General features: G+C 36.4%; 1 protein-coding gene across 1 annotated transcript in view; it reads left to right on the plus strand.

Moving 5' to 3' along the window:
- Positions 1 to 14,808, plus strand: part of GPC5 (glypican 5) — a gene marked incomplete at both ends in the record, with an annotated part of 614,716 nt that overhangs the window by 14,156 nt on the left and 585,752 nt on the right. Inside the window, one exon of the mRNA XM_082277454.1 lies at positions 771 to 932. Within this exon, the coding sequence (XP_082133580.1) occupies positions 771 to 932 (162 nt within the window). The remainder of the gene's footprint in view (positions 1 to 770; positions 933 to 14,808) is intronic.

Consider the following 14,808-nt stretch of genomic DNA (forward strand, 5'->3'; position numbering starts at 1 on the left):
AGTGTGCCCAAAATTTTGAAAAATACTCCCTTCTAGCAATGTCTCCCAACCTAGCAGGGAAGTAGGGAGTCAGTGTCATGGATTCATGGGAATGTTTGACATTAGAGAAAGACACAGGGAGATTAGACTGGAAGTTAGGACTGCTCCATGTAGAAGTTAATACAAGCGTTTTCATTACGAACCTGTCACGAATGGGCTTTCCACTGGTGTGTTTCTAGTGTTTAGAAGTAGTTAGCTTTTTCTAGTCAAGATTTAAAGAAGCACAAGAGTGCCAGCCATGAGCTGTTCCAGCAGTTCAGTATTCTAGAGGATCATAGAATCACAGAACAGTTCGTGTTGGAAAGGATCTCTGAAGGTCATCTGGGCTGCAATGAGCAGGGACATCTTCAACTAGAGCAGGTTGCCAAGAGCCCCATCTAACCAGATCTTGAGTGTTTCCAGGGATGGGACATCTACCACCTGTATCGTGATGTATAATGCATATTCAACATATTTTACCAACATTAGTTAGCACTATTCACAGCTGGAAAAAGATTACAGTGCCAGGGAAATTACATTGTATGACATTAATTAACTGTAATAAGTGTATTCTTCTCACAGAATTTTAATTAGTACCCCCTTCTGTTTACAAGACCAAGTGTTTTAAAGCTTTGGGTATTTTTTCAATGTGTCAATACCCATTAAAAAAAAAAAAAGCTAGCTGTTTTTTAGGTGTTTGTGTTTTGCATAATACTGTTTTATATTAATCAATGTAATTGCCTTTTCCTTAGGTGTTGATCTCCAGGTTTGTACTTCCAAAAATCCAACATGCTGTACCAAAAAGATGGAAGAAAGGTATCAGACTGCAGCAAAGCAAGATATACAGCAAGTGCTTCAAACATCAAGTGCTACATTAAAATTTTTAATATCTCATAATGCAGCTGCTTTTCAAGGTAAAGCTTTCTGCTTTTTGTTTCCAAACTTGTTCATACTTTTCTTGATTTTCATCTTTGGTTATTTTATGATGTAATGAAAGGTATCTATTAATTTTTAGCTTTTCCCTAAGCTTTTATGCTTTCAAATAAGGAGTATTAAATCATGCAGGTGATTGGAAACTGCATTGCTTTTGGAATTTGTGACTTTTAAAAACTTATATTTAAGAAACAGTAAGACATCATTTTAGTAAGATGCTTTGATTTTGATTGTAAACCTGTAACTTGATGTTCCTCTTTAACTTCTTTAATTTAGGCCATACTAAAATGCAAAATTAACACCTGGAGTGCTACAAAAGAGAGATTTTTGTTATACCATTGTTTCCACCCTCTATATTCTTTGTCTTTTTCTAGTAGACATACTTGGGTAGTTTGTTTTTGAGATTTGAGGTTCATTTTTGGGATCTAGTTTTGCAGACTTTTGAATTTCTAAATATAATTGAAAAAAATTGTAGGTTTGGCAATAGTTGTTTTAATAAACAACACGAAGTTACCTAATAAATAATAGTTATTTGGACTGGTGGTGGGGTTGCTTTTTTGCGATTACCTTTCATATAGTATTAATACCTTTTTGATTTAAATAGGCATAAGTTAATGCAGAAATTGGTTAGGAGCTGAGAAGATGTGAAAATAGTGGAGATATGAGGTTGTATGTGATTGAAAGAGATAGAGTTCACATGTGCTGAGGAAAAAGCCCTAAAGTCTTGTCATTTGTCTGTTAATGTGTACTTAGTAACCTTTATGACCACTTGATTCGAAAGGATAATGTGGTAACTTCATACAGGCTTGGGAAGTTGTCCTTCTGGTAACTCTCTTGTTTTTAACCTGTGATGCTGAAATAATTAGCAGAATGGGGTCCTGAAATGGGCAGCAAAGTTGACTTTGGAGTCCTGAAGCCTTCCCTTTTTTAAAATTTAGTCTGTCTCATGCTTAAAACAAGCTAGGGTTGCACTCTGCTTTTTGGGAGTTTTGCCATTTAGCCTGCCTAACGCAGCTGTCAAAGGGTGTTACAATCAGGGGATCATTGGTAAAATGCACAAAGAAATCTCTCCATCTCTCTTCTGCCTTTGTTCTTCCTTTCAATTTCTGTGTATTAGCTTTTTCTTGGTACTGTAAGAGTTAACCAAGAGTTTGGTACATATTATAATATGCTGTATTGCTTTGCTGACCTGGGGCTGTAGACTCTGCAGAGCTCAGTAACCAACTGTGCTTTACTTAAGTGAGGGCTGTTTTATTGTCTCCTCCTTTCTCCCAACCCAAGAGAAAAACCAACATGCAAACCCAAACTTTAGTTACCTAGATAATATATTTGTGCAATCCCAAGAATTTCAGTCTTCACAAGGTTGGGATTTAAATGACAGCTAAATGAAACTAAGTGAAATCAGGACCCAAAACCTGTATATCTGTTGCTTTTATGTCCTGTGGGCCTTAGTCAGTGATGTATTTGCATAGTGCGTGCAGGGTATATCTCATTCTTAGGTGAATTCTGCCTGAAAGACAAGGACATAAAGGCCTTTGAGGAGAAATAATTGTGGCTCCGTCGTAACAGTCTGAGCAGTTACTCAGAGTTTTAGGTTTTAGGCCCTTCTCAGCTAGTACACAATCAAACTGTGGTCTTGATAGCCCAAGGAGAAGCCATAAACACCATGTCAGAGGCTAATGTGAGATGTGTGCGCTTTTAATTCTCCAAGCAGTGCTAATTTACAGTGTAGAAGGGAATTCAAGAAGCAGTGATGTAAAGAAAGGAGCCTGCCTTTGTAGCCTGGTGACTATATATCCTCCCTCTAGAGGGATGGGTTCAGGACTGCTTGACAATTAGGTTTTAATTTTTTGTAAAACACTTGAAAGCAGTTCTTGTTGCAGGCGAGCAAGCCTTGCTTGCCAAACATGTAGTCTAACACTACTTGCTTCTCCCACTGTCTTTGGTCCATCATTTGCATTTAAACAAATACTTTTCGAAGCATATACTTAAAAGTTGTATGTTTTATATACCTTATACACTTCACATATTTTTGAAGTACATGCTTTAGTCTTTAGTAGTTCTGTCTTTATTTTCCTTTTAGGTAAAGAATTATAACTGAGAGAGAATGTTGCATGGATTCTGGTATTATTTAGATTTAAAACTATGTTTAACCTTGAAGTAATTAATTGTGGAAAAACATGCTATTGAATATACCCCTCATTTTTGAAGAATTGCAACCATTGCTAACTAAAATTAAAGCTAAATTATTTCAGATTCAGAATAATCAGATGCTGCTGATGTTTTTTCAGCTTGGAATTCTAGGAACACAGGAAGACATTATATCTGACTTGAATTCAGTTTTGACCCTGCTTTGAGCAGGACTTTGACTGAAGACCTCCTTAAGGTCCTTTCCAATCTGAATTATAGTATGACAGGGCGCCTATCTCACCATCAAATGTTCAGGGATTCCCTTTATGTTTAGATGAGGCTTGGCTGGGCAGCTAGGAGTGTGATTACATCTTCTGCTACTTTGGCAACTGGGCAGGTATCTCAGGAGTCACACAGAAAGCATGAAGGGGATTGTTGGGGTGTGTAGAGAAGGGAGCAGATGACATGGACTTTGCCACTGCTGTCACCTGCCTCTTTACAAAGTATGTTGAGGTTGGATGCCTTAGCTTTAAAGGGGTGGACTGGATCCCAACAGAACAAATAGCTCATGCTTTGTCTCAGTTTCTTACATATTCAGTAGAGAGAAGGAGGCAGTTAAAATAAGGGATCTGTATCTGACTCTGGAGGTCTTCAGAGATGTGTTTTCACTCAGCTTTAAATACAGTCTAAAGATGCTGAGTCTTCAGGATGACTAACTACCAGAGACTTTAGGGTGACTGTAACGGTGAAATGAGGCAGCTGTCTGCCCATCTGTCTGTGTGTGCATGTGTCTTTATATGTCAGTAAATTCGTCTATATATATTGACATATCTTCGCGACCTTCTAATGTTTGTCAAAATTCCATGGTTCTGTACTGCGGTAAGTGCTGCCTCCTGACAGTAACTATTGGCAATTTTCAAATATTGCAAAAATTCCATGTCTCTTAGGACATGTCAAGCTATGTGGTGCAAAGTGCTCCACTTGTGTACTGCTTCCTACTGAGTACTCTTTCAGTTTTTTCCTTATGTTTCAGGGTGTTTCAGAATGCATGTTTTCTTTTTCATTGTGAATCTGTTTCTTTTTAATACCTTTGAGGAATGGTAAAGGAACAGAAGGAGAGGTGATAATGAAGTTCATTAAGATATTAATCTAGTAAGTGGGAGATACATTATGGAGAGCAATAAATCATTTTTCCCTTGGGAAAAGTGACTAGAGAACTTAAGCTGTATGATAATTGTGTTTCAAGACAGTCATTTGATAGGATAACATTCTTGCACATTTCTGATTTCTAGTATTTCTTATCTTAATATTTGAGGAAGAGATTGTGACGGCCGTACAGGGATTGCTATAACATCTCCATTCCAGTAACCATAAACCCAAATCCTTTTTAAACCTTACATTACATGCTGTAGACCTCTCTCTTTCTGTACACACACACACTTCTTTTGTACAGTTCTTAGATGTTACTCAAAGTTCACACTGACCCTTGTCTATATCTCTAATCAAAAGACTAACAAGTGCCATCAGGGTTACACTCTAGTCACAATGCAGTGCTGGTTTTTGTGTAGAGAAAAAAGAAATCCCTATAATTACTAAAATTTAGAGAGGAATTGAATAGGCATCTAGGCATCTGGTGATCTGCAGTAGGATGGAATGCTGTGCAACAGAATAGCAGATCTTGTGTCACTTCACTATTTTTCCACAAGAGAGCTCATAACCCTTTAAAAAGTGGCCATGTATGACATAGAACAAGATAACAGCTAGTCTGGTTGAAAGGGAAATTTAGAGATAAGAATTTAGTTGTAGAGTGCAAAGAAAACGGACTTTCCTTTGTGCTACAATATTTGGCGACTCTAGTGCTGTGGCATGCTTTTTATAAATATGGAAGCATCAATCATTTCTGAATGGGGCTGCCTGTCGCTGAAACAATGGACTTGGCAAGTGTGTGTCTGTATGCAATAGGTAATAAACTGCACTCCTCAATACAGCATTACCTGACAATTCCTACTGTGTAGGAAAAATTTAATGCCTTTGCCATGTAGGTTCTGAAGTATATTGAATCAGACTTTCTTGATGCAGTTTCATGTTTTTTTCTGTGAAATTATTGCTACACAATAGATCAATTTCCACTTTATCCTAGAGCAGAATTAAATGAAGTCAAATTGTTACATCATATTGTTTGAGATCACAGTACAATTATTACATTTAAATAGGATAACATTTTAGTCAGTAGCTAAAGTAAATTGTATGAACTAGAAAATGTGTTGAAATCTTCTGAGCTGCTTTCTCTGGTAAGCCATAAGAAATAATGGAATTTCTGTTCATCTTTGTAAAATTAAATGTGCCCTGGCACTGATTCAATTGCTTTCCACTTGTGAAGTTTTCTGAGAATGATTTGAAGATCAGAAAACGTCCAGCTAGAGCTGCTGTATCTCTCATGGTTTCAAATGGTATGTTGCCCTTCAGATCATTTGCAAAATGAATGGCTTTGATGTTCCAACATTTTCTTCTTTCTCATCTCCATAATCCTTTATATTTTAAGTGTGATAGAAATAAGCCTAAATCTAAATACTGGTGAATCCCAACTTCTTTTAATTAAATGACCTGTAAGGATTCTACTAAAAGACAAAAATGTGGACAGGTTAAGAGACTCCATTTGTCACTCTGTTATATTGAGGGATGAGGGTCTCAAAAATATCTGTGATTCACCAGAGTTATGTTCCTCTTTCTCTGTTGTTCTGCAGCCCTTCCCCACAGCTATGATCATGCTTCCCTCTGGACTGAGGAAGTAAGCAATTTTAATAACGCAGAAGAATGATTATACCCAGTGATTGGTCTAAGGGACAAAGCTGTTATACAAACTTTATTAACTTCAGAAATCATCTATTCATATTGTATTTTGAGTCCTTTATAATAAAAAAGCAGGATAAACCATATGATAATGTAACTTAGATTTGGACCCAGTATGTCTATATATATATAAAACACAGCATTAAAGGGCTGCTGTAAATGCAGAAATCTGGAGATTTAGATTAATACCTAAAATTCCATTATTAACCCTGAATTTTATTTCTTTTATTGCAAGCAAGTCTTATCATTCCGAAGGGATTTGCTTCCACTCTATCTCATTCTTATCTTTAGATACTTATTTGCCTCCATGTGTGCTGTGCCTGTAGGCACTCCTGGGGTGTGTGTATATATATCTATATATGCACAGGGATTTAATGGGCTTCTGTAACAGTTTTCACCCCATCAGTCTTTTCTTAAATTGTAGTTTTTAAGTGTGCACTTGTGCTCCTGGATTCCAGTCTCCGCCTGTTTGTTTACTATCAATTATTTCTCCTAGTTACAATAATGTCTGAGTTACAGTTAAGCTGATGTTGGTGCACTGTTCAGTCTCGTTCTTGGTGAGTACTAAGATTTTTTTTTCATATTTTTGTTAGTACCCAGCTCACTACTGCTTTTGTTTATGTTTCTGTAGCACAGCGATCAGTGTAGACATATGCTAATTTAGATGTTTTTATGCTTTATGTTGTTCTTATGCATTAGAAAAAAAAAAGTGAAGTACAAATTTAATTCCCTTGGGAGAAGTGGCCATAGAAAATTTGCATTTTCATGGATGCCTGCTTCCTGCTTATTCTGAGAACTTTGGAAAACTAATAGCTGGCAAAATGCAGGAGTTTGAAAGAAGACTGAACTCCAGCAGAGAACGCAGTATAAAGCTGCTGGTTTTGAATGAATGTTTGGTCTTGTTTCAGAGATAGAATTGCCTGCAGCCTTTTAGATTTCCGAGATTTTCAAATACACATGGAAGTTTTCACTTACTATTTTTATTCTGTGTTAAGAAAAAGAAAAAAACCGAAAGGTTAGCAAGTCTTGTTGAAAGACAGAACTCAGAACTCAAAATAGTGCTGACACGATAGAGACTAAGTGTGAAAAAATTGTTGTTCAATAGGAGCAAATGCAAGGTGCTCCATTTAGTTGGGGAGGTACAGTGGAAGACGTATAGGGGATAGCTTGCAGTGGATTTGTTCTGTAGGAGAAGTTCTGGGAGTAATGACAGATCAAAAGATGACAAAAGTCAGCAGTTTCATACTGTTGTCAGGCAGAATATCTAGTTCATAGTAGCATAAGTATCTATAAGTATCTAAACAGAAAGACGGCAGAGATCTGTGAATTGAAACCTCTGTTTTGCGTTTGTAAACTGGAGAATATTGTTCAGTTTTGGGTAGTGTAATTGAAAGACATGGACCAACTGAAAAGAAGAGGGACAAAATATGCTCTGAAATATACGCAGGAGAAACTACATATAAGAAAGTACTTACCTGTACTCCTTTATGGTAGATAAAAACCAGTGGTGTCATACTGGAGCAAAGAAAATATAGGCTCAATATTAGCAAATACTTTCTGAAGACAACATTAAAATGCTTTTGGTTAAAAATTTTGGGGATTCTATGTCTTAGAAACAAGCTGGACAAGAAAACAGTTGCCAAGAATTCCTTGTAAATAAGATTAATTCTGCTTGCGGGCCAGGGGTTAGACTGGACTGCTCAACAGACTTTTCTTGGCCTTGGGTTTAAAATGTGATTTACAAAGAAAAGCTAAGTGATTTGAATGTTTTAACTAATTCTAAGATTAATCTGTGGGTGTTACGCTCTAGCAAAAAGGGTTTGTTCATTAATCTGTCTCCAAGAAGATTACACAGTTCTTTACTATAACATAATGGGACGGGTTGCTTCAGTCATAAAGACTCTTGCAGAATGGGTTTAAATTTAGAATATTATATATCAGTATTAAAAGAACATGAATTTGTTCATGTCTCGGTACATGATTTTTTTGCATTGTTAGTCCTACAGTGGAACTATTGTGTATAGAGCTAATAGATCTGTACACCGTCACTTCAACAGATACTTATGCTATTATGAACTACATATTCTACCTGAGAAATTCTAAGAATTTTGCAGTTTTTGCAGTACAGACAGTCTTTTTTTTAACCTTTTTTTTTTTACAATTTGCATCTCGGTGAACCTGACATACTGCTTAGAAGTGGAAGAGGTAAAACCAGTTTTCTTTCCCAACAGAAGTAAACCTAATGTTATCTGGTCTTACATGGAATTTTTAAAGGTAGGTATGTTTACATCTAGAGTGGATAAATCTGATTTTATTTTAAGTGACTTTTTAAATTAGAAAACCATCTTGTCAAAACAGCAAAACAGAAAAGTGAGGGAGGGTGGAATTGCATCAAATTGGATTTAATCAGACATTAAAATACATTATTGCAGAATTTAGAAAACCAAGCACTGACTTTTCCTGTAAATAACTATACCTGTTCTTGAAGTGGATGAAATATAATAAAGAGAGAATTAAGCCAGGTAATATGCAAAAAAGCACTGTACTGTACACATGAACCTGGGAGGAGAATTTTGCTCCTGTGGAGACAAAAACCCAAGGTTATCTCTAAGGACCTCAGGACTTGCCAAATGTCACTGGAAACCTATGGTTAGACAACTGAGCTGAACCCACTGTCACCCTTGCCTGTAATGACAGCTCGGACACTTAGCTAAATTTCACATATTTAGATACCTACCCTGAGGTGAGTCTGAAGCTGAGCTCCAGTGAGTCTATTCTACCCACCAAAGTAAGAGCCCTCAGAAGTTCCCTACTCTCTGAAACCTTACAGCCACCCTACCTGACAGCTCAAGGGTGTGAGTAAGGTTTGGAAACAAAAGCAGGCTTTTGAGCAGTAAGCTCACACAAGTTTCCAGCCTATCAACTAGTTGGAGGTGATTGCTTTTATCCTGATATAAATGAAAGCTGGCTTACTCCTTAGAGCATCCCTCCTGCTGGAGAGGTGGAAATGTGCAAGAAGGTTCTGTAAACATATTATCAAATCTATTGTTCACACCTTTACTTATCATGTGGCAATTTGCTTACATGCAAAATAAGAAGTGATTATCTACTTTTTGTTCTGTTCTTTTTGAATTAAGCAGGAGGGTATGTGTGCCATATGGTGAGGTAGGTGACAGTGATTTTAACAGTGGTAATGAAACAAACTTACTAATATAAAACAGGTCATGAGCAAGTGTAAGTAGCTATACTTTGATTTTTAAAAGAGCTGTTGATACAAGTAATATCCATTTTTTATTAATCTACAAATCTCATCTTGCATTAAAGGCTTGAATTTAGGTCTGTGCAGACTAGAGGAGTGCCATGATAGAGATCTGCTGATCCTTGAGTTCTGGAAGAGAACATTTTGTATTCACTATTTCAGTGCATTTGAAATGCATATGCATTGCAGGTCACAATCCAGCATGCTACAGATTTGCTGTCCATCAGCTGCACAGCCATTCAGCACTTGTACAGTAGCCATTTATGTAGGGGTTTTGGATAGTGTCTAAAAATACAGCAGAATTTACTGAGGAGAGTGGGCTATTTTCTGGGTTATCTACTTTGCAGTGTGTAACTCTTCCCTGTTGCAGCTGTCCTTGTCTGTATAGCTACATAATATCCACTGTGACAGGAGCAAAGTGAAAAATTAGCTCTGTAGTTTGGTGGTTAGGGTACTTCTGTGCCACAAAGGAAGGGTGCTGCTCCAGTGAGTATTTTTAATTAATTGTATAATTCATAAATACAGTCTGCACTCACAGGCCTGAATCACTGTAGAACAAGTGTTTTTCAAGATATGTAAGAGCTCTGGGCTGGAAATACTTCTAGTGTCCAGATCTCATCAATTTTGTTGCCCTTTTCAGTGAATCCTCTAAGGTCACCAGACCTTAAAAAAAAGGAATTTGCTGAATGGGAGACAATTAACTTAAGTTCTCTTAAGAAAGAAGAGAAATGTATCTAAATTTCAGTGGACATTTCCCTCCACTGCTACCACTGTGATAGCCACGGGCTGGCTGCTTGTGAAAATGAACTTGTGCAAAGTACAGCAAAGATGTTCTGCAGGTACAGGTTTATGTATTATGTGGCTGAGAAGATTTCTTTCAAATCAAGTTGATGTGTTATTTTTAAACTGAAGTATGCCAAGTCTTTGTTCCTTATTTGTGTAAAACACATTATGGATATGTAAATATATTTACTTATTGCTAGGTATCTGAAAATAATGAAATATTTGAAGTATTCCTTGTTCTTTATGTTGTGCCTATGAGGTCTTTTGAGTTTTGTAAGATGGAATAATTTAGTTATAATTTACAAGATTTGTAGATGTACAGAGAAGGACTAGAAATTTGAAGTTATAGCATGGCTTTCCTTTGTGCTTCTGTTATGTCATGACAGTTTTAAACTAAAATAGTTTTCAAACTAATTTTCTTTGTTTTGCCAAACACAATTTTAATGTCATGTTATTTTAAACAAATTGCTGGTAACATAAATTGCCTCATTATCACTAATGAGTAGTTTTTTTCACTCCTGATCTGTTACCTAAAAGTTGCAAGACAGAATCCTATAAGCAAAGTCAGGCCTGGTTCAACCATATTAAAATTCTATGTACATTTTAATTTGATTTCGGCTGTGTGACTGTGTTATACTGAAGCTATTACCTGGCTCAGTGGTCCCACAGACAATTTCCCTTTCTCATTCCGATTTTATTGTAAATGATTGTCAGCATAGTACAGGAAACTGCAAATTCAATTTTGATCAGTCCCATGAGGGACTTGATTCTTCATGACTTATTCTTGTTGTTTTGAAATAAATTGAAATAGCCATCTAATTTAAGGGTTTCCTTCAGAGTAGAGGATTAAAAAATCTGTAATTTGTTTTATGCAAAGTCTTTTTCTTTATTGTGTTATTAGGTAGAAGCTAATATTTAAGGAAATTTCGTAGTGATTACTCCCTTGAGAAAGATTTAGTTCTTCATTTAATATTTCCATTTTATATTTAATGGTTTATTAAGCTGGCTTTTTTCTTTCTTTCTTTTACATCTGGGGATCATAAACCTGCTGTTTTCTTTTAAAGATAATGTTTTTTTGAGTACTAATTATAATTTAGGGTTTAAAGGTAGCTCTTCCTCCACTCACTGCGCTTAGTCCTTACTGTGAGGCAGATTAATGACCCCTTTGGTTTAAAGAACTTTGATTTTGCTTCCTCTTTCTGTGCTGTGTTACTGTGGTACAACCTAGCCAAGAACATGGAAGATGAAATAGTGAGAAGTTAGAAGGGCACCATGTAGAGAAAAGGTAACTGTCTAAGAACAAAATGGGTTAATGACATAGTTCAGTGTGACCCTTCCTGAGACAAAGGCGTTAACAGTAGATCATTTGGATGAGATTCAGGGCTTGATTCAGCTGCACAACAGGCATCTATCTAGTGCTGTTTTATCTGTCACAGGGTGTCCTTTCTGTACTCCAGGCCTAACACTACAGCAAGGTGCTGATCCCACAGAGGATATCCTGCAAAACCTTGAGAAAAACAAATGACACTGTATTCTGGGCGAAAGATTCAAGTTTACTCTTTCAGAATGTAGAAGTCAACACTGCAGTGTCTACATGAGAGGTAGGGGCATTTAGTCCCATAATGTTCAAAGGAAATGAGATCAAATATATCTGTTTTAAATGGAGTCAAATAACTCCAATGATTACACCTTTTTATTTATATGAACTGTATATAGTGTATATGCATATTCTGAAAGTAAGGGGCTAAGTTATATTGAAGCCCTAGACAACATCACTCCTGCAAAACAGTTGCTGGAGCCTAGGGGAAAAGAGATTAAAAAAATTGCAATTCAAATTGCTGCTTTTCAGGAACATCCCAGTTTTTGAGTTAAGATACAGAAGGGACAAGGTAGTAGGGTGAAAAAAAAGTCATGATCATAGGTTTGTTCTTGCTTCTAACTACAGATTTGCTTCACTAGCTGAAATAGTTCTTTGATACTCGGCTTCTTTTCCTGCAGTTGCTATGGTTCCTAATGCAACTGGAACAGGAACATTCAGTCAAAAAGGTTTGGGAAGATGCACAAAGGTGCAAGCTTTTTGCATATTTTCTTAAAACTTAACACCTTTTGTAAAACCAGTCAAGGGATCCAATACTAGTGACATGAATAATTAAAAATATCCATATCAATTAAAGATCTTTAAAAAATATCTGAGCATTAGCTTATGTCTGTGCACTCATCACAGGAGTGGATTAAAGAAACCAAAGAAACAAATCTGAAATGAATAAATTCTAAAAAGCCAATCTTTAGAGAAGCAATAAGAGAAGTATAAAATAAGGACATTAAGCAGAAAGAAGAGAAAAGGGCAAAATAGGTGTGTCTTTTTAATTTCTTCATTTCTCCAGAACTTTACAATTTCAGTTCCCTCACCTGCCCAGTGTACAATTAAAACCAGCAGTTCTTTCTTGAGAAGACCACAATCTAAAATGACAGAAAGTATCAGAAAGGAAGGTGAGAATCAAAGGCAGTATTAAGAATAAATCAACTGTTTTTTGCAGAGAATCCAGCAAGTTTCTTTTCTGCTTCTCAAATGAGGACACTACTCTCCTTATGTAATCTAAAGAAAAAAACTTTGGGTTGTGTTTAGGAGACTGACTCCTTTCTTCTCTGTTTTATCTAGCTCTGAATTTCAGTGAAACACAGTACAGCTAGAAGCTGCAGCTGTAGTAGCAGTAGTTCCCCAACCCGACTTATTTACATGAAAGTATCTTCTGTGGCTCTGAAAGAAGTCCAGCCTTGGCATCTTCTCACTGCACATGTTGAGAATTCAGAACAAGTGATAGTTTTTAACTTACCACACCTGAAAATGTAAAACCTCATACAGTGTGAGAACAAAATTACAACATTTTCCTGAAAACTTAAAAATGAAAATTCTTAAGAATTTTTAAGAAAACTCTATTTGATGTTGTAGGAAAATGAAACAAGGAAAATATTCTAAAGAGAGCATGTCAAGTTTAATTCAAAGTTTAAGTAGTTTCTCAAAAAACCTTCTTACTTGCTTCTGTTCCCATAATAATATAGGAAAAGGTGGTATTGGTTGCTCTTGACTCAAAGCTTTAGAGCATGGACAAATTCTGGGAAAAATGTGCTGGTTTGTTCTACAGCTCTATTTTCCTATTTTCTATTTTTCCTTTACTATGTAGCCTTCAGAAGTTGACACTATCTATTTAATATGGAAATGCAGTGTTAGTAGCATTCTTTTGCTGTCCTTTTGTATCCACATTGACAAAGTAAATACTCAGCATATGACCCTGGTGAGCTCCTAAGCAAATCTACTGTGGTGGATGCATCTTCTAGGCAGGGTGATCTCTGGCCACGAGGAGGTACTCAGCTGGCTGAGATGCATTTCCAATATCCAGGCAAAAGCAGTATCTAGGCCAGTGCATCCCCATTTGTTAAATACACATGGGCCAGATGGACCCAGGTGAGAAATAAGCCATACATTTTAGTAGTCAAGGTGATTAGCCACTGGAACAGGCTGTTTGGAGATGATGGAATATCAACCCGATCTCAAGTCCTTCAGTTCAGGTTTAGCATCCATCAGCTTTTGAAGATGCACTGCAATCAAATGCCAGCCACTGCCTTATTTTGTAAGAATTATTTTGCAGGCCCGAGGTGTGTTACAGCAGTCAGATCTACAATCCTGCTCCAGTCTTAAAAATGGTGAGTGTGAATGTAGGAAAGCATTCATCATAGTACAGTCTGGCACTAGAATGATTCTTTGAAAGATGTATAGTGTTGATTTAATCAGAAAACTGAATGAAATCTATTCCACACACTTCCCCCCGGTTTCTTTCTCATGCAAAGATTTAAGGAAAGACCACTAAGTTATTCAATCTCTCCAAGCAGCCTTGCAACTAAGTGGGATTTAGTATTGCATACCTCACAAAATTCCTTTCAAGTATAAATAACACATCAAGTGTTTATGGTTGATTTGGATACTCTTTGCATGCTTTATAAATTTTTAAGGACCTTAGGATCCATACATTTTTGTATCCTGAATGAATACTTTCTGGATGGCTAGGGTTAGGGTTATCAAGTCACGTTACCTACTGAAGTGCTGAAGTCACACTTACTTCTTTTAACTTCACAGGCTTGTACACCACTGACATTATTGCCCTGTACAGTCAGTTTTTGTATAGTTATTTATTAAGGGTTTTTAAAAAACAGATAATGGCCAAAATGTCTTCCTTTTTTTTTTTTTTGCATTCTTCTCCATGATTCATACTGTCTAACTGAATTTGTCTCAGGCTTTTAAGAAAGTAGTAAAACCTGAGATCCATTGATGAGACTTCAAACTATCAAGTTTTACAACAAAACAGAACTTTAAAGGTTTTGTCAAACATTTTATTACTTGATCACAGATGGAGAAAGGTTATGCATGACAACTACTTTATTTTTTACAAAACCGAGATACTTTGAGCATCTTGACATCCTCTAATACTGCTATTTCACCATGAAGAAACAATTCCTGCCTGTTCCTGCCCCAGTCATCTTCAGGTTATCAAAAGAAATCTGTAGCACTATGAAGGGAAAGAACGACATTCGGAGCAATCTTCCATGATGTATTATTAATTACTAAATGAGTCTATACCTTACCTAAGTAACATTTTGCCTCCATTCTGTAGCAGGCTAAAGCTTAACATGCCTTATTAAGTGAAACCAGGTTATTTTTACTGTGATTCTCTAGTGAATGTTTTTTGAGCTATTTTTTGGGTTTGCTTTCAACTATCTTTTTTGATTCATTACTCTGTTGCTATAGTAAGTATATAGGATTGAGAACATTCCTAGCTGAA

This window comes from Coloeus monedula (genome assembly GCF_965178545.1).
Source record: "Coloeus monedula genome assembly, chromosome: 3".
Classification (NCBI taxonomy): Eukaryota; Metazoa; Chordata; class Aves; order Passeriformes; family Corvidae; genus Coloeus; species Coloeus monedula.